Below are 18187 nucleotides of genomic sequence, written 5' to 3' on the forward strand. Positions count from 1 at the left end.
ATCAGCACAGATCAAATTGTGGATCAAGTAATTGACGATCAGGTATTCAGATTCGGAAAGGAAAAAAACCTAGTTAGGTTGGTTAAAAAAAACAACCTAACGTTACTCTGACGGAATTCCGTGTCAGAATATGATGGTTAACCGAGATAAAAAAATAAACAAATTATAAACTTTGCCTACTTTTATAAAGTCGACTTTCTTTCAAATCAAATTATTATAAGACATTTACAAATCTTTGCTTGATATATCACGAAAATTTGTAAAATCTAAAAATATACTAATTGGAATTAATTCAAAGATGAAATAGATACTATCACACCTAATAATAATAAAAAAATTATTATTATTATTTTAATCAAAAAAATTGGGAATCATATTATAATATTTATATACTTAATGAAATAAAACAAAATTTGATCTTAAAGCTATGATTGGTTTATTAATTTAACTTCATCAAAAAACTTTATATAATAATTTAGTCATAGCACATTGCCATGTGATCTTTTGGATTAAAGTCAAATTTTTGGTTTCTTGTTAATAGATCCAAAAGCTGAAATGACTGTGCCTTTGGTTCCCGTCACATTGCTGGTGAGAGGCTGCTGCAGGAGACCAGGCTGCTTGATAGCTGGCTTTGCTGCAACATTTGGAGCTGCCTGATCCCATTTAGACTTCCTTTTCTTTTCATCGTCACTCTCTGGCTTCTTCCCAGATATAAAGTCTATTTTAGATTTTTCTTTCCTTTCTTTTTCTCGCCTGTCCATCTCCAATTTCTGTACTCTTGCCAATTCATCATAATAAGACTCTTTCCCCCACCTGAGTGGATCATAGATTTCTGGCGGATAATTAGTATCTAACTCGTTTATATCACAAAATTGAATTAACTTTTCATATATACTAGGATTTCTAAAGTTCTTTTTGTCTTGTATGATTTTATTCATATCTAATCCTTCTGTTAGCATTCTATTGTAGAACTTAGCTATTGTGTCTTGCAGCTCTTTTGGGCACTTTCCGGCAGGTTCAGGGGGTATAGTGACACCATCTTGTGAATCGTCAGCATCTGACCGCAGTACTGCATCATCAGTGTCAGTTTCCATGGACAACCTTCTCATGTCGTCTTGGCTTTCCGCCGTTGGCGACATCTGCTCATCATCCGATACGATAGTATCGTCGACGTATGACACTAGCCTTCTTTTAGGTGAAGGGGGAGCAGATGAACTTTTTATAGTTTCATCGATGGCTTTCGGGCTTGGTTCTGCCTGTGAGACTTTGTGATCTTCCTTGTCCGGCGTTTGCTGCCCATCTTCCATGTCTTCTTCACCTTCAGAATCTGTGTAAGTGGCTGTGAGAGACGCTAAAGCTTGTGAGGCCATGGTTGCTTTTGTATAGATCTTCAATCAATATATCAGTAGCAATATATATATTCAGGAAATGTTTGCTAACTATATTCATTCAAAGTTTTGTTCTTTAGTTCAAACTAAACAAAAACAGGCTCAACACAAGACAAAAACGTGAATTGTAAAACGAGTAAACGACAACAATATTTGACATAATGTGAATGTCTAATTGACAACTTGACATTTTGACAAATGACAACGGAAGTTATTTTTTACCTGGCGATCTGCACCTTACACATATGTTTGCAAAATGCAAATTAAATATTTTAAGATACGTACATTTAAATTGTATTTAAAATAATAAAGATTAAATTTCAGTTTGTACTCAGTATTATAAGATATTGAATAATTTTTTTTATCCTGAAACGGATTGCGGATTATTGACAAAATACGTTTCGGTTTCTGTCATACGTCAAAGCTTTGCGTCAAAGAAAGTGACGTGAATCTGCTGATGGGGACCGGACGGGGTGTAGAGTAGAAATTCTAAATGTAAATTGCATTAAAATACTTGGTGTAGTGTTCAATGTTCATGAATGCCTGCATTAAATGTGATATGAACTGATACAGGCCGCATATCGCCACGGCTTCTATTTGGTTGGAGTTGATACATTACGAATATAATGGCGACGCAACCAAGTGACAACACTGAATTTCCTCCAGAAATTATTCAGAAGCCGTTGGCATTAATCGGGCTCTCCGGATTAGATATTGTAAATAATGCAATTCACAAAACAATATGGGACGCATTTTCCAACAACCGCCGACCTGATCGTGCCTCTGTTAGATTTAAAATACTCAATAATACCTTTGAATTCCCAGTCGTGAAACCCAAGAGAAATTCGTATGAATGGTACATACCGAAGGGAATTCTGAAGAAGAATTGGATAATAAAGCGAATTTCTTTAATACCTGCTGTAATTGTAATATTTTACGATATGGAGTGGAATGATCCTCAATGGAATGAGAAAATTATAGAATGTGCGTCCAGAGTGCAGTCGATTCGAGCTGCTGTGGAAGGGCATGCAACTAAGGTAGCCGTAGTGGTTGTACAAAGTGGACTATCCCCTCCCCCGTCTGAATACATGCTGGGAGCTGAGAGAGCACAAGCTCTTTGCTCTGCATGTGAAATACAATCTAAGTCATTATTTGTCTTACCCCACAGTGACCACCTCATGGGATACATTATTAGGTTAGAAAATGCATTCTATGATATTGCACAAAATTATTATCACCATGAGACAAAAAATATTAAACAGCATAGAGATCATCTTAATAAGACTACACACCAATACTTGTTTGTGCGTCATCAATTCAAACTTGGTTTCTTGAATGAAATGAAACAAGACTTCAGCACAGCTAATAAACATTACATGCATGCATATAATAACTTATTGGAAACACGACAAGTAGATACCAATATCCATGAAATTAGGACAGTAGCTGGTTACCTTAATTATAAATTGTGCAAATTATTATTTACCCTAAATCTACCCAGAGATGCCATAACTCAGCTCAAGAACCATATTGAAAGATACAAAAGCAGGATAGGGCCTACTGAACTCTTGTTTGAACATTATGCATGGATTGCTAGACAATACAGTGCTTTTGGAGAGCTATTTGATGAGGCAATCAGAGCTGGTCTCCCGGCTATACAAACACAGCATCCAGGCTTCTACTATCAGTATGCAGCTCAATTTACTGTAAAGAGACGGCAGGCAATGAGGTCTGTGTGCTGTGAAGCATTACAGTATCCACCACCACCTGATCCCATGGAAGGTATTGTGGAATTTTATGGTCAAAGACCTTGGAGACCTGGAAGATTAAGTGCGGACCCTCATGATCCACAAAAGGAACAAGCGGCTGTTCTAGCTCTGCAGTACAATGAAAGAATATTCAATCACTCAGCAATGATTATAAGTTTCCTAGGTTGTGCTATTTCACAATTTAAGACATTCCATTCACCTAGAATGAGAAAGCAGTTGGTTGTTGAAATGGCCAATGAATATTACTACTGTGCTGATTATGGCAAGGCTCTAACATTGCTCACACACATGCTATGGGATTATAGAAGGGAGAAGTGGTGGTTTCTTGCGTCACATGTTCTAAATAGAGCATTACAATGTGCCTATCTATCTGCTAAGATACAGGATTATGTCCAACTCTCAATTGAAGCATTATCCAAATACATCCTGGTACCAAATAATGACAGAGACAGGATTTACAGAAACATAATGTCTGTGTTAAACTTAAACATTCCCTCCCCAGAGCCAGATCTTCCGGCTGCTTCTCAAAGCAAAGCTTTAGAAATGTGGCAGAGTGTAATAGAAAAAGATCTTCTCACAATAACCATTGACATGGCTAACATTTCTAGCTTTATGGAGGTCAAAACAAAGTTTCGACAGCCGAAGTACAGAATGGATGAATTAGTTGAAGTTGAAATATTTGTAAGATTGACTTATAAAGTCACACTTCAAATAAGAGAAGCTTATCTTACAATCTCCAGCAACACGGAAACAATTGAAATCCCAGTCACCAAGGAAGGAATTACAAACTTTAAGCTTGCAGAGGGTAAAGTTCACAGATTCCTGTGCCAATTTAAATCAAACCCTCAAGACAGTGGGTCAGAATTACACATTAAAAATGTCTCATTCATTCTGGATGCAGATAGAAAGAGAAGGATCATAATGAACTTTAAAATTGAAGAAAATAAAGCAACCAATACTTGTGTGCATCCAGAACTGTTACATTTCATTCTAAGTCCAAAAACTGATTATGAATTTGACTGCATTGTGCCTTTAACATCAGCTTCAATCGTATCAAGAGAGTGTAGACTCTCAGTGGGTGTTGTGAATAATGTGCCAGCTCTGCAAGGAGAATGGTTTCCTACCACCTTTACAATCACCAATGATGAGGAATGTGCAGTTTCTGATATGACAGTCACTCTCACTCTTCTTAGTTCACCAGATAACCCTAATCCTGACTCTGTAACAGATCTTACTCTCAGGCGAGGGGAACCACAAACACAGCCATTAAAACTGCAAGTTGGCAATGTTGACAAGGCTAGTAGTTTCTCTAATACCTTCTACATAAAAACCAATAAAACAGCAACAACCACAGTTCAAATTAAAGTGTCATACTTCATTAATCTGAATGAAACTCCAAGATTAGAATGTGTCAAAGACTTTACAACTAAGATATCTGTAATAAAACCTTTTGAAGTTACTGCTAATTTCTTAGATTTAAATTTCAAACCAATCACAAAATGCTTTGTAGATGATGCTTTCATAGTTATGCCTCAAATAAAAATTTTAAGTCCCTGGGCCTTGCAAATTTTAGACACAGAATTGGAAACAGTTGAGTCATTCAGGCATTGTGATAAGGAATCAATATCATGTATTAGAAACCTAGAAGTAGCAGAGAAAGATGTAGCATCTGATGCTGTTTGTATACAAGCTGCATATAAACCTAAAGATCCACCAATAAGAATTGGTTTGTACAATATCAAATGGAAAAGAAAAAGTGACAGAGATGCTCCTTGTGTCATGAGTAGTACTGCTCTAGCTGGCTTGCCAATAGATGATTGTCCCATATCTGTAGAGGTTAGCTATCCAGAAACAGTGCAATTACAAACTAGTGTGCCTTTGAAATGCATTTTAATTGGAAATACAAATGTGCCAGTCCGACTGAGCCTTGCAGTGGAGGGAACAGACTCATACATGTTTTCTGGCTACAAAAAATTCACCATAACTGTTCCCCCTAAAGAAAAAGTGGAATTGTGCTACAATATTCATCCTCTAGTTGCTGGAAACACTACACCACCCAGATTAAAAGCCACTTTGCTTGGAGACACTTCGAGACAGGAAGTTGTTACAGAAATGTTTGAAAAGAATTTTCCACAAACTATATTTGTTATGCCTAAGTACAATAAGTGAATTGTATTGTTATATAGATATTCAGATTTATTGAGATTTGTAAATAGTGTTTGAACAAATTATGTAATTATATTGTAGTTACCTTGTAATTATTATAATAAAATAAAGTCAGTTATTGTTAAAAGGTGTTTATATTGAAAATTAATAAAATGCAATATTTAGAAATACAATTTATTATAATATTACAAATTAATCTTTACGGAGCTCAAATTTCTCTTCCTGGATGCCATTTGCAGTAATAATAAGAATGTAGATGCTATCACCCGTATAGATGTCTCTCTCAGCTGCACTTATAAAGACATCCTTCAGAAGAGACAAAGCCTTCTCTCGGGGCAATGGAACTTCAGTAACATTTTGCATATTCTTTAGCCCAATTTGGTTGTCCAAGAGGGGTTGTAGCTGTGCCCCCGCAGAGCCTCCCGCTCGGTAGTTAGATCGCTCACAGTGCCCGATGGGATCATAGCTGTACACACAGCCCTTTCCTTCACCATCAATACCGGCCAACACATTTGAGACATAATATGGGAAGAAACGTTTGTAATACAACATCGTTGACAGCATCTGTGCGACCGCAGGTGTTGTCATTGCTTTGTTGTGTTCGTGCTCGTACATTTGCATGCGCGCTTGAAGGAGCCTCGTCAGGGTCAGAGTATCACACCAACAACCCGTTGCACCGAGTACGGTTTTATCAGAGAGTTTGAAAAGCTTCTTTTGTTCTCTTGTATAGATAGAAAATCCGGTACTAAGTCGTGTATCAGCTCCAATTACTGCATAATCCTCACCGGCAATAGCAACGATGCTTCCACCGTTGTCTGCATATGGCTCGAAATGCACCTTTTTTGCTCCAGGCAAAGCATATTCAGGGAAATTTTCATTTAAACTCATCATTTTGAATTTAATAGTGTGTTCGATGTATTACTTTTAAATGAATTGGTTGATGATAAGCACAATTTAACAATATAGAATGACAAGCAAAACTTGACTTTGAGTTAACAGGATTATTGTCATTTGCCATACACAGAGGGCCCACAGAACATGTAACTTTGGCCACACTCTATGATATTATGGCTGTTTTCCAATTACAGAGCATAATGCGACTCAGTGCCGCACAATGCCGAATTATGCTGATGCGTAATTGGAACGTGAAACGCACCAGCAGGTTGCGCTATTAGTTCAGTATTGAAAAAAAAAATATTCATAGAGTTGGCAATAACCAAGAAGCTTATATCTTATACACTGGAGATTTCGGTATGAACATTTGACGTGTAACAAGAAAATTGTTGTGTTCTATCACTTTCACACCTAACTTGGTATTGCCACTGTTAATACGAAGTTTTCCCAAGGCTACTATGTATGCTGTAATATTCTGTGCAAAAGGTTAGTTTTTGTACATGAGTTTGTTGATAAATTGCCAACAACGTCATTCAGAAGCATTGTTGGATGAGACAATTATTATTTATGCTAAATAAAATAAATATCTGAACCAATTATTAAAAAGCGATATTCCCTGATTATGGGTAGTTACCATAATAAAATTGTAGCAACTCTCACTTTGACAATATGACATAAGTGTCAAAAAAATTGCGTCGCTTCGAATATTTAAGTTTGAAATCCCTCGTCCCACAAATTTTAAATGTTTGTTGACATTAGTGCCTTCCAAATTTGTTGAAATTCTATCTAAATTTATTTCCTTTAACAAACTAAAGTATTAACCCCTCAGAGCAATATATTCCTCTGAGATTAACCCCTTATTATATTTATAAACTATATTAGTGTATCCTGTAGTCTGTAATATATATAACCTGTATTGTCTTATGTGTTTGTTCTAGCCGCTCCAAGTTGATCAAAATTTCTGCATTTTCCCACTCAGTTCCAAATGTTAAATGTCACAACCGAACAAGTCTAACTGGCTGAAATTTGAGTCCTGTCTCTCCCATATATACTGGACATTGGCGAAGTCCCTTTTTATTGGGTGGAGCCATTAATTAAGAGAAGAAGAAGAATATTTAAGTTAATATTGTTGCGTATTTAATAAATATTTTCCGAATATTAATAATGTATTGCATTGTGAAAAATTGCAGAAGTTTTTGGACACCAAATTCTGGCCTATAATTTCACAGGCAAGTGTATATTTACGTTATTTACAATATTCCTCAATACTCATGCATTTACCTGTTTAGAATCATTTTAATGGCAAAAATCGTCAAATTTATCATCATTTTACTAAGCAATCATGTTAAATAAGTTCTTTTCCTAATACTTTCATCATTTTTCAACAAGTTTTCAACAAACAAATTTAACAAGTAAGGTAACCATGATGATGGGTTTTTACGGATAGCGACGATAATATTATATTGCTAAACAATATTATGATGAACATTTAGAACACCATTTTAAATTTTTTTATACTAGTAATGAAACAACACACGACATCGGTATTGCACTCACATATTGTGGTTTGTTCTTTTTTACATTGAAATTTATACTTTTTAACCTAATATTTTTTTTTGTTTTACGTATTTCAGCTTTCCAAAAATGAAATAAAAAGAAATAAATGGCTGTCCATAGTGCCTATCAAGGGTAAAATTTATCAACATGCCAGAATATGCAGTTTGCATTTTAAGCCTGAGGATTACGGTCCAGAAAAAAAATACCTTTTGAAAAGTGCTATACCTTTTTATTTACCACATTCTTGTTACTGCGTCTCAACTGATAAAGTAATTTTAATTATATTATAATTAACCACCATGAAACCATTAGTAACCGTAAGTACAGCTCCTGAAAGACATACGAATTTCTGAGAACTGTAATATCGTTACCACACATCAACACTAGCGATGCAACTCTCCCTTTGGAATATTGAAAAGTTTTAGTCTGAAGCTTGAGTAACCAAAACGATGTTTTAATGTATGTAGCACTCATTTTAATTAAAAAATCGTAGTATGAGATCAAAAGTTACCAATTAAAATGGTATGTACCTATAAAGATGATAATTATTCATGTAAGTTGACCAGTAATATTATAATATAAATACTGTTAAAAACACAGAACAGTAAAGTAGATAGAAGTGTGATGTGGGCGTGGCCCACGTGTCACTAGTAAGGTAAGATCACCTAACTTGCTCTCAGTTATGCGCAGATAAATATTCGAGTCGGTTGTCAGCTGTCAAACCTTTATTCCATATTTATTCATTAATTAGGACGTGTTGTTCGGTATTAGAGTGCAAAAATGATAGCAGACGAAATAATATCAGCAATGAAGGCATTTCATACCATCGGTAAGTCTTATTTTTATTTATTTTAATTATATTTTATGTTATAACTTCGCTTGTCGTAATTTGTCAAAATTGTATACAAATATCTAGTCAAAATGAACCTTAATCCGTAAGAAATTAGTACTATTATAGATTGAACAGCAAACAAGACTTTCTGGAATATTATTGCAATAAACAAACGAATGTCGCTTTAGTGATGCTTGTGGCGTATATCGACAGTATCGATACTTTAGAAAAGACAAACATTATAAATATTAAATTTTATTTTATTTTTCCTTACCTTTTATTTGTCTAATTTATTTATAGATTTCCCAAAGAGGCTAATTTAAAAGAGAAATGGATAAATGCAACGTGACGAGTTAACTGGATGCCGAACAGCACTAAGCGGTCTAACCGATACAGCAAACCTACGGCAGTTCCAAGATTTAAAATAATGCATATTTTCTGTTTGTATTTTGTAAATATAGATTAATACTATTCTATTCCGTTTTTTATTTAATCATAATAATATAAAAAGACGTACTTAGTAGTAATAAACATACTCCAAAATGTGACACATTATACTATACTCATATAAAAGAAAGAAAAAAAAATACACAAAAAATATTTATTTGTGAATTATCGATAACAAGGCTGACATCCCTCAGAGCATAGCATCAGATAAATATCAAGTTAATGTCATTAATGTTGAGTGACACAAATTTCAACCTTATCTCTATGTGTTGCGTTTCAAATTTATATCTATCGAAAACTAACGCCCTCTGTTGTGGAGTAGCTGAATGTTTTCGAATTTGGAAATTCTGTGCAATGAGAAACAAAACAGCTAATATACCTAGGGATGTTCTACTAAAATAAACCGTAACATGGTGCGTTAGGGTACATATTGAAATGCTGAATTTATAACCTAAGTCAGTTTTTACTCAAATTAAGCTGTCCAATCAAAGGCATAGTTTACTTGTAGTGTACTGTATAACTATCGGTTTAAATGTGTGGGTTTGGCGACACTGGTTTTCATACTAATTAGACATTACAGCACTTCTATATGTTTTTACTGTTCTGTGGTTAAAAATATATGTCGTTATTATTTATAGACCATGATTTTTAGTTTTTTTTATTTCGAAAAATCCTGAATATACAAACCAGTGTGGTCACCCACAGAAAGAGACAAAAAACAACACTGACGTCATTCAAGGTTATATTTTCTTGTGACAAGTTAATGGTCATAGTGCAATCTCCAGTGTATTAGATATAAGCTTCTTGGCAATAACCAAGCAATAACCTCATTAATGTGTAAATAAAGTGGTATACACACGGTATACATAATAATTGGTTGAAAAATATTTACGGTTATTTTAAGTAATTTGGATTTTGATTATTTCATTAACATTTTTTTCAATGTTTGTACCTTCATCCATACTTATATTTATTTTTTTAACACAATTCGAATTAACTTTGATTATTTCGAAAAAACTACAATGAAACGAAAGCTTTAAATTTTTTCCAACAATTAATAATTACTAACGATAAATCGATTGCACGCATCAATATTCAATTCACGCGCATTACTTTTTCTAGTGCTCAATTGTGCGAAGTGTTGCTGTAGTTGGAAAATTCAACGTTAAGCATTATGCCGCATAATGCGCTCTAGTGCTGTAATTTGAAAACGGGGTATAAATCGGTGTAATCTGAAAATGTATAAAACGTAATAAAATGTATTTAAACTATAAAATTTACGACTATTAATACATACATAAATCTACACACACATACCACTGACGCCACAGAGCAAGTAATATAGTACTGAAGCTTTAAAGATATTTTATTTGGGAGCAAATATTGTAAATTAAATCTCAGCGTGAATGTACAGACACAGACTATGGCACTGTCACAGGCACTGTTAAAAGGACACGTCATATTTGCAAATTGTCAACAACGTCAAAATTGTAAATTCTAGTTTCTACCAATTTGTGTTCGTAAAAGTGTAATTGCAAATTTTTAAATAACCATGACTTCAATAGCGTCAGTAATTCCAAAACTATATCAAGAGTACTCTACCAAAACTCCAAAGAAGCTGAAAATTATAGATGCTTATCTATTATACGTTTTCTTGACCGGTGTCATACAATTCGTTTACTGTTGTCTCGTCGGCACTTTTCCCTTTAACTCCTTTTTAAGTGGCTTTATATCCTGTGTAAGCTCGTTTGTTCTTGGTGGTAAGTAAATAATTACACAAACGTATATAATAGCTGTGTAATTAAAATCAATTCTTTCAGATTTACTAATACAAGGTTATGTTTTTACAGTGTGTTTACGGTTGCAAGTAAACCCTGAAAATAAGAGCGAATTTTCCGGACTGAGCGCAGAGCGAGGCTTCGCTGATTTCATATTTGCCCATCTTGTTCTACATATAGTTGTGATGAACTTCATTGGCTAAATAATATCATTTAATTTTAAGGATGTATGTGTAATAAATTTCAATATTATGAGTATTGGAATAAATATGTATGTAATATATTGCAATAAATGAAGTACTGATTTCACATTATTGTTTTTGATTTTCTCCCTGAAGATTTGAAACTATTTTTTCAGGCCATTTAGGCAAACCTTTAGTAATATCAAATAGGTAAGTATGTTGGTGAAAAGTAAAAAAATAATTTTGTCCAAATTCCATACAGATTCTATTAACATTTGACTTTTGGGTTAATTATTGGTAGGAATATTATGTATAACTTTACTTTCTATTCTTTATATTTTATAAGATCCTCATTTTTAGCATTTTAATGCTAAGTATCAAATTATTAATGAAACATAAAATTCATACAACTTTTTTCTGTATCACAAGCAGGGCAGGTTGAAATTCAAGAAAATTTAATGAATACACATGGTTGATGGTTGCCCAAAAGTTTATAAATAAAAACTCTGTACCTACTTTAATAATTGTGACACAGTCTCAACCACTGACTAGTGACTACCGATTGTCACTAACTTCTAACTAGTAACTATACAGTGCACTGTGTAGTGCAGTGTAGTGTGTTCTCATTTCAAATTATTTCCAATTATTAGTTAAGTATATAACCCATAAAATTGAACTGCTTAGAAATTGGCGCCAACTGTTTGTTTTATTCCACAGACCGTTAATTAGCTATTTGCGACCTGTTTCAATTACTTAATTCAAATTCAATGGGTTTTGGTAATAGTGAACCCTTTGGGTTTTCGGGGCTCTATAAATTTAGATCCAAACAGTAGATCAGTCAGAATCGACATTTGTGGGGCGCGGGCTACGCGTTGTCCAGCGCCGCGCGGGCGCTGCGTGAACGCCGCGCAGACGCCGCGCTTACGTCGCGTTCCATGGGCGTTCGGGCGACGACGAGGGCAATGAGTGCGAGGGGCACGGCGCGGGCGGCCGAGTGCTTTAGACGCGACGTCGCGTCGGCGCGGCGCTTGCGCAGCGCTTGCATAGCGTTCGATGGCGCGACGCCCGCGCCCCACAGACGGCGCGCTGACGCGACGTCCGCGCCGCGCCGACGCCGGCAGCACGCTCAGGAAACGCGTACGCTCGGCCTACGCCCAATGTGGGGGAGGCCTTAACAATAATTCCAAAAGTTTTCAAACTTCGGTCAAGTGAATGGTACATTGGGACGACAATAAATCTCATTTTGCAACCTTGTCCGCAGTCCGGAACATTGTTAAAATTGCAATTAAATTATTTTTTTGCTGTATGGTCGTGAAAAAAATTCCAAAAGTTCTGCAAACTTGGGGAAGTTTTCGATATAATATTTCATATCACGTATTAAATTTGCAATCAATCTAAGTGTACGGAACATTGTTAAAATTGCAATTAAATTATTTTTTGCTGTATGGTCGTGCAAAAAAATTCCAAAAGTTCTGCAAACTTAACACAGTTATCGGAAATATATACCGAACGGTTGTATAAATTTGCAACCTTTCTCGTTGACCGGAACATGTTTATTTATAATTATTTTTAATTCGTGGTCATTTTTTCGAGTAAGGTGGTCTCGGAATAATTACAAAAGTTTTGGAACTTGGTTGCAAACTTCGAAAACATCTATTCTGGTGCATTTACAAATTTGCAACCTCATTCAGTTTAATAAAAAAAAAAAACATTAATATTCAATATTAAAAGATGTTCCGTACACTGAGATTGGTTGCAAATTTAATACGTGATATGAAATATTATATCGAAAACTTCCCCAAGTTTGCAGAACTTTTGGAAATTTTTTCAGGACCATACAGCAAAAAATAATTTAATTGCAGTTCCGGACTGCGGACAAGGTTGCAAAATGGGATTTATTGTCGTCCCAATGTACCATTCACTTGACCGAAGTTTGAAAACTTTTGGAATTATTGTGAATTGAATGTCTAGACTGACTGGAGTACAGTACTGAAAGACAAATGAATGAATGGCTAGGATTTTGTCATACCTAACAATAAAGGTCAGACCGCACTACCCGTAACTACTCGACGCGTCATAATAATGTCGACTTGTAAAAATTTTGTCGCGCAGCGACGTGACACGTATAAAATTTCATATAAAAGATAGGCTGTGTCGCGTCGCAACGATACGCTGCAGGCGCGTAGTTGCGCCTAGTGTGGTCTGACCTTAAAGGGTAGTAAATTAATAAAAAAAAAAAACAACACATAATTTATTCATTTTATTTAATTCTGACTAGTGTTCAAATTTATAAGTAATTACACGTAACAGTTCTACTTCGAAACTGTAAAAGTTGTCGCAAAAATGTAACAAACAAAAAGTAAATAGTATAATTAATGTAAGTACAATCGTAAAAATATTACATGAGTATAAATACTAAACTAATTTAAAGTTGTGGGACCTAAAATAAAGCAGTTTTCAATAATTATGTGCTGTGAGTACATAATATAGAGTTTTATGATAAATTTAATGTTGCCTACACACTTAAGTAAAATGGTGAAAAGTTAAAGGTCCAAAAACATTGACAAGTGGACGACTCATTCTCACAATAGCTACACATACAAAAATACTCTGAAGTTTACATTGATATATCTAAATAGTTATCACTAATGACCATGCTTGTAAACATTCTCAATCTGCAATATAGTTACTTAAACACAGCTTTGTTTATTACAAAAGAGCAATCAAATGTTTATAAACAATTGGTAAATAGAGTAACACCCACTTATAAACAGTACAACTCTATATATGTATTAGTAAGCAAATATAAAGCATAAAGCAACCAGAACCATGAACTTTTCAAAATAACTCTGTACAAAGAAAATTGTTTCCTCTGAAAAAAATGAGATGTCATAATGTTTATAAAAGTGGGTGAAAATTATCGTATGAAATGGCCTAATAATACAACTGAGCAATACAATTGATATTTTAAGCCTATATATTTAAGGAGATTCAAATCTTTTCTGAAGTAGTAAATTCAATCTTTTTAATATGGGCTTAAACAGTATTGCCGTAAAAATGTTTATATTTATATTTTCTATATTTATGTGCATATAACATCGCGAGATCACATACACTAACATTCACAAAAGATACAAATATTTGCAATCACTGGTGAAGTGGTGATCAAATGACTACAATTATAACTATTTTGTAAAACCTTTGTCTAGTTCTTCGCTAGCGATATATTTCACGAATATTTAAAAATGTAACCATATAACTAGAATACGAGTACTAAGAATATTTCGACCCAACTCGCAGACACTCCAAACGCCAAACTATTTAAGCTCTCACCAAGTCCAAAGTGCCTGCGTCTCGGGTATTATAAAACTATACAAATACAATCAGCCTCAAAACTACTTAAAATACACACAAATTTATATTACGTAGTTCTCACATCAAGAAACACACAGGCGGCAAGATACTTTAAATATTTACACCGTATTGTAATATTATAAATGATAAATTTATCACGAATATTAAAATACGACTAAATATATTATAATTTGAAAAACACGCATATAAATGTATAGCATATAATAAATATGTAGATGTACATATAACCGCCGTACATTCAGACAATTCTCATATAATAAAAACTAAATAAATATTATACATTGCATGTGTTAATATTAAAATTAATGAATTATATTAATAGTTGTAAAATAAATTGACAAAAAACTATTGTTTGTGCGGAAATAAGACATATCTTTAAGTATTGCCTTTTAAGTGTTATTTAAATAAAAAAATATAAAAGTAAGTAATTATTACTGAAATAAAAGTTTGCTTACTATGTATATAATAGTGTATATCTTGTAAGATAATAATTAAGAAATTTACGGTATTTTTACAAGTGTTACATATCTGGTATTATTAAATAATTTAGTAGGTCAATATTTAAATATCTACAGTCTGTAGATAATATTTACAAACTAATGCGTCTGAGATCATATTACCATATTATTAAAGGCATACTTTTGCTGATAATTTAATCTGTACAACTTCTACTGCACACATAAAAGTAATTATTCGTAAAAACTAAGAAATGTACATATGTATTAAATTTCGATTTTTTTTCCACACGCAAGTTTTTTTATGATGACTGTACACGAAAATCTAAATTTTTTAATCTGCAAGATATTTAGCATGTTTTTTTTTTAACATTTAAATTGTTATGGTCTATTTACAAATTTTGTAACGAGTTTTCCCACCCCTCTACATTTTTTGGACGGCCCCACATATACCCAATTAAATATCGACATGTTTTCGTGGACACAGTACGCCATCTCGTGGCGGCTTTTGTATAAGCTTAATTTTTAAAGGATACATTATTTTTTTCTGTACAGAGGATACAAAATGTACCTTGAACATTTTTTTACAAACAGACCAAAATTAAGTATCCAAATCTAATCCTTTACGCTCCGGAGCGAAAAAACATCGAATACATCATTTTCCACGTCATACTTCATAACTGTCACTGTCAACGTCAAACTGTCACTGTCACTTTTTTTTTCTTATGGCAACGATTATTGCCAGTATCAAGTCAAACTGTCACTATAAATTCCGTAGCGAAATTCAAATTATCCCACAAGCACTAGATCACTATACCACTTTACACAGTTTACGTGGGCCGCGCGTCGTACCGCGAGTGCCGCGTGAGCGCCGTGCTCGCGACGCGCGTCATGATGTGGCGGAACACTCAGCTGCGCGGCCACTGCTCCGCGTGACCGTGAGCGGCTGTGGCGTGACCGTGTCCGTGAGCGGCGTGACCGTGGGCGGCGTGACCGTGACCGTGACCGTGGGCGGCTGTGGCGTGACCGTGACTGACTGTAGCGTGGTCACTGGACGCGTCCCGCGATATCTTCTCGAGGTACTTCTGTCTGGCCGCCGCTATGAGCTGCTGTTTGCGCTTGCGCAGTAAAACTTCGCGTTCCGACGCGTTCTGGGAGAACTCCACTTGGATTGGCTCTTGCAGTATCGTGCTGGAAAGGGAATTTTATTATTTATGACGGTGTAAATTGTAATTATATTGCAATTTGGATAAAATACAGACTATTTATACATATTAATATGAATGTGGTATGGTATGGTGTGTAACTAACCTGTCATGAGTGCCGGTGGCAGGTGTGGAGTCGGTGGATGAGACGGAGGGACTCGTTTCTATTTCACTATTGATGTCTGAAGCTGTCTCGTTTACTGAAAATAAATTAAATTTTCATTTTACTACAATTTTATATTAATAAAGAAAATATTAATGAAAAATATATTAATTACAAAAATGGATTACAATTAATAAAAAAAATATAAATTGAAAATAGTGAATTTTAATATATGTCCATCTCGAAGGATCACAACTTCATCTAATCCATCCTGGATCACTCAATCAAAAGTTTACGGCTAAACAAACTGTCATCATCGTCATCATCAGCCCATATACGTTCCAACTGCTGGGACACGGGTTCCTGGTACAGCATGTCGTCGAACTGTTCGATTGTAAGCCTACATAAGCCTACGTACCCGCAGCTGGCAGCACGGGGGCGGGGTGCGGGGCGGGGTGCGGTGCGAGCGCACCGTCGAGGATGTTCTCTATAGTGCGGTGCGGGTCGCGCGTGCGCAGCAGGTCCGCGCGCACCCGCGCCGCCGCCACCTGCGGGAACACCGCCGACACCTGCGCAACAATATACAATCAAATTACATTCATACAAAAAAATTATTGTCGCGAGAGCGTAGAACTGAGGGGTCTCGGGTTCGATTCCCGGTGGAAACGAAAAAAAAAAGTCTCGGTCTGGCAGGACACAGAAAGCTGATCGCCTACTTTTTCCTAAAGAAAATCGATCAATGAAACAGATGTATAAATAATGCGTCTGCCCCTTACCCCACTAAGAGACGCGGGACTTCACACAATAGAAAAAATCAAACTAATAATTACTACTTAATTAATACCTTGAAATTTCAAAGTCGCGTCATGACAAGACCGTCACGTCATGGAGTAAGGCGACAAATTTGTTATTTTTGAATGATGCCAAAAAAGTTTCACTTCTGATGCGCTTTTTATATTGATAAATTACTAGAATAGTTCTTAGTGCCTCACCTGAGCGAGCATAGCATCCAAATGCGGTGTGTTAATCTCCATCTCAGCGATTACGGGGCTGGGAGTCGTCCCTGTGGGGTTGGGGGTCGCAGTGGCGGGGGTTGTGGGGGTTGCAGGAGTCGCGGGGGGCAAGTCGGCGCGCACACGCGTCACTTCTACGGAGAAACTCGGCAGCCACGACACGTAGCGGGAACCTGGAAAATATAAAAATATTTATAATTAAAGTTTTTGGTACAATATTTTAAATTTTAGATCGAAGGTAATATTAATCATAACAGAACGTGTAATCCTAAAACTAAGACAAGAATGTACATCTATTTAACAAATATTTCCCCACTTCACTAATTTCAATAATATTATTATTCCTATTCCAATAGTCCCATCCTACGTATCTCACCTAACTAGCTTTCCGCCTTTTTTTTTTTTTAAGTGGGGAAATCTTGCATAGATACCCACGGCCTCCGGGGAAGGGGCCGTGGGTTATGTCGGATTCCTACCGACCAAAACCCCACTGTGTTCCGTCAAGCCGCATCAACGACGGGGCCACGGGTATGGTAGAATTCTTCCGTGACCCCGTCAGCGGCTGCCCGTCGCCGGGCCAAAACAAATTGTGAGCCAACCAGCTCTAACCTCATGGGGAACTAGCTTTCCGCCTGCGGCTTCGCCCGCGTTTTCAAAAAAAAACCCGCATAGTTCCCGTTCCCGTGGGATTTCCGGGATAAAACCTAGCCTATGTCACTCAGAAATGATGTAGCTTTCCAACAGTGAAAGAATTTTTCAAATCTGCCAAGTAGTTTTGGAGCCTATTCAATTCATACAAACAAACAAACAAACAAAAAATCAAACCTTTCCTCTTTATAATATCTCACCTAATAACTCAGCAAGTAGCCATCGCAACAAAATCAATGACCCCAACACGAACCCCACACACACAGCTAAATTTGTGCACACACGCGCTACCATTTATACACATATATTGTTTGTGTGTTAGTGTGGTGTGTATGATAGAGTGGTGTGTGTGTTAATATTTTGGGATTTTTGTTT

General features: G+C 35.6%; 5 protein-coding genes across 6 annotated transcripts in view; 2 read left to right on the plus strand and 3 right to left on the minus strand.

The window, feature by feature from the left end:
* Window positions 1-412: 412 nt before the first annotated feature.
* On the minus strand, window positions 413-1546 carry LOC149481957 (SAP30-binding protein). The gene has a single exon (XM_089705147.1). The coding sequence runs from the start codon at window positions 1368-1370 to the stop codon at window positions 516-518; it is 855 nt and encodes a 284-aa protein (XP_089561273.1). The 5' UTR covers window positions 1371-1546; the 3' UTR covers window positions 413-515.
* Window positions 1547-1823: 277 nt separating this feature from the next.
* On the plus strand, window positions 1824-5450 carry gry (trafficking protein particle complex subunit 11 gry). The gene has a single exon (XM_089705271.1). It carries the CDS (start codon window positions 2015-2017, stop codon window positions 5324-5326), a length of 3312 nt encoding a protein of 1103 aa, XP_089561397.1. The 5' UTR covers window positions 1824-2014; the 3' UTR covers window positions 5327-5450.
* Window positions 5451-5481: 31 nt separating this feature from the next.
* Prosbeta6 (proteasome beta6 subunit) lies at window positions 5482-6323 on the minus strand. The gene has a single exon (XM_089705272.1). The coding sequence runs from the start codon at window positions 6212-6214 to the stop codon at window positions 5516-5518; it is 699 nt and encodes a 232-aa protein (XP_089561398.1). The 5' UTR covers window positions 6215-6323; the 3' UTR covers window positions 5482-5515.
* A 4181-nt stretch (window positions 6324-10504) lies between these two features.
* Dad1 (dolichyl-diphosphooligosaccharide--protein glycosyltransferase subunit) lies at window positions 10505-11140 on the plus strand. The gene is made up of 2 exons (XM_089704913.1): window positions 10505-10813; window positions 10904-11140. Exons 1-2 carry the CDS (start codon window positions 10606-10608, stop codon window positions 11032-11034), a joined length of 339 nt encoding a protein of 112 aa, XP_089561039.1. The 5' UTR covers window positions 10505-10605; the 3' UTR covers window positions 11035-11140.
* Window positions 11141-13263: 2123 nt separating this feature from the next.
* The window catches only part of LOC149481961 (E3 ubiquitin-protein ligase AMFR-like), a 46818-nt gene continuing 41894 nt past the window's right edge, over window positions 13264-18187 (minus strand). Inside the window, exons 8-12 of one of the 2 annotated variants that reach the window (XM_089705120.1) lie at window positions 17144-17337; window positions 16570-16720; window positions 16155-16248; window positions 15838-16034; window positions 13264-15789 (exon numbers count right to left, since the gene is read on the minus strand). In XM_089705120.1, coding sequence (XP_089561246.1) covers window positions 15752-15789; window positions 15838-16034; window positions 16155-16248; window positions 16570-16720; window positions 17144-17337 — 674 coding nt within the window. In that variant the 3' untranslated portion in view covers window positions 13264-15751. Of the gene's footprint in view, window positions 16035-16154; window positions 16249-16569; window positions 16721-17143; window positions 17338-18187 lie in introns of both variants that reach the window. The other variant, XM_089705119.1, reaches the window with a different exon arrangement.

Source organism: Colias philodice, chromosome 16 (assembly GCF_061535455.1).
Source record: "Colias philodice isolate Cphi_HAF_F1 chromosome 16, ilColPhil1 Martin Lab GWU primary, whole genome shotgun sequence".
Classification (NCBI taxonomy): Eukaryota; Metazoa; Arthropoda; class Insecta; order Lepidoptera; family Pieridae; genus Colias; species Colias philodice.

Excerpts from the sequence above, each read along its gene's own strand:
- LOC149481957 (XM_089705147.1), bottom strand. The coding sequence starts at position 1,370 with ATGGCCTCACAAGCTTTAGCGTCTCTCACAGCCACTTACACAGATTCT.
- gry (XM_089705271.1), top strand. The coding sequence starts at position 2,015 with ATGGCGACGCAACCAAGTGACAACACTGAATTTCCTCCAGAAATTATT.
- Prosbeta6 (XM_089705272.1), bottom strand. The coding sequence starts at position 6,214 with ATGATGAGTTTAAATGAAAATTTCCCTGAATATGCTTTGCCTGGAGCA.
- Dad1 (XM_089704913.1), top strand. The coding sequence starts at position 10,606 with ATGACTTCAATAGCGTCAGTAATTCCAAAACTATATCAAGAGTACTCT. Across the intron at positions 10,814-10,903 it reads AAGCTCGTTTGTTCTTGGTG|TGTGTTTACGGTTGCAAGTA; the intron begins GTAAGTAAATAA and ends ATGTTTTTACAG.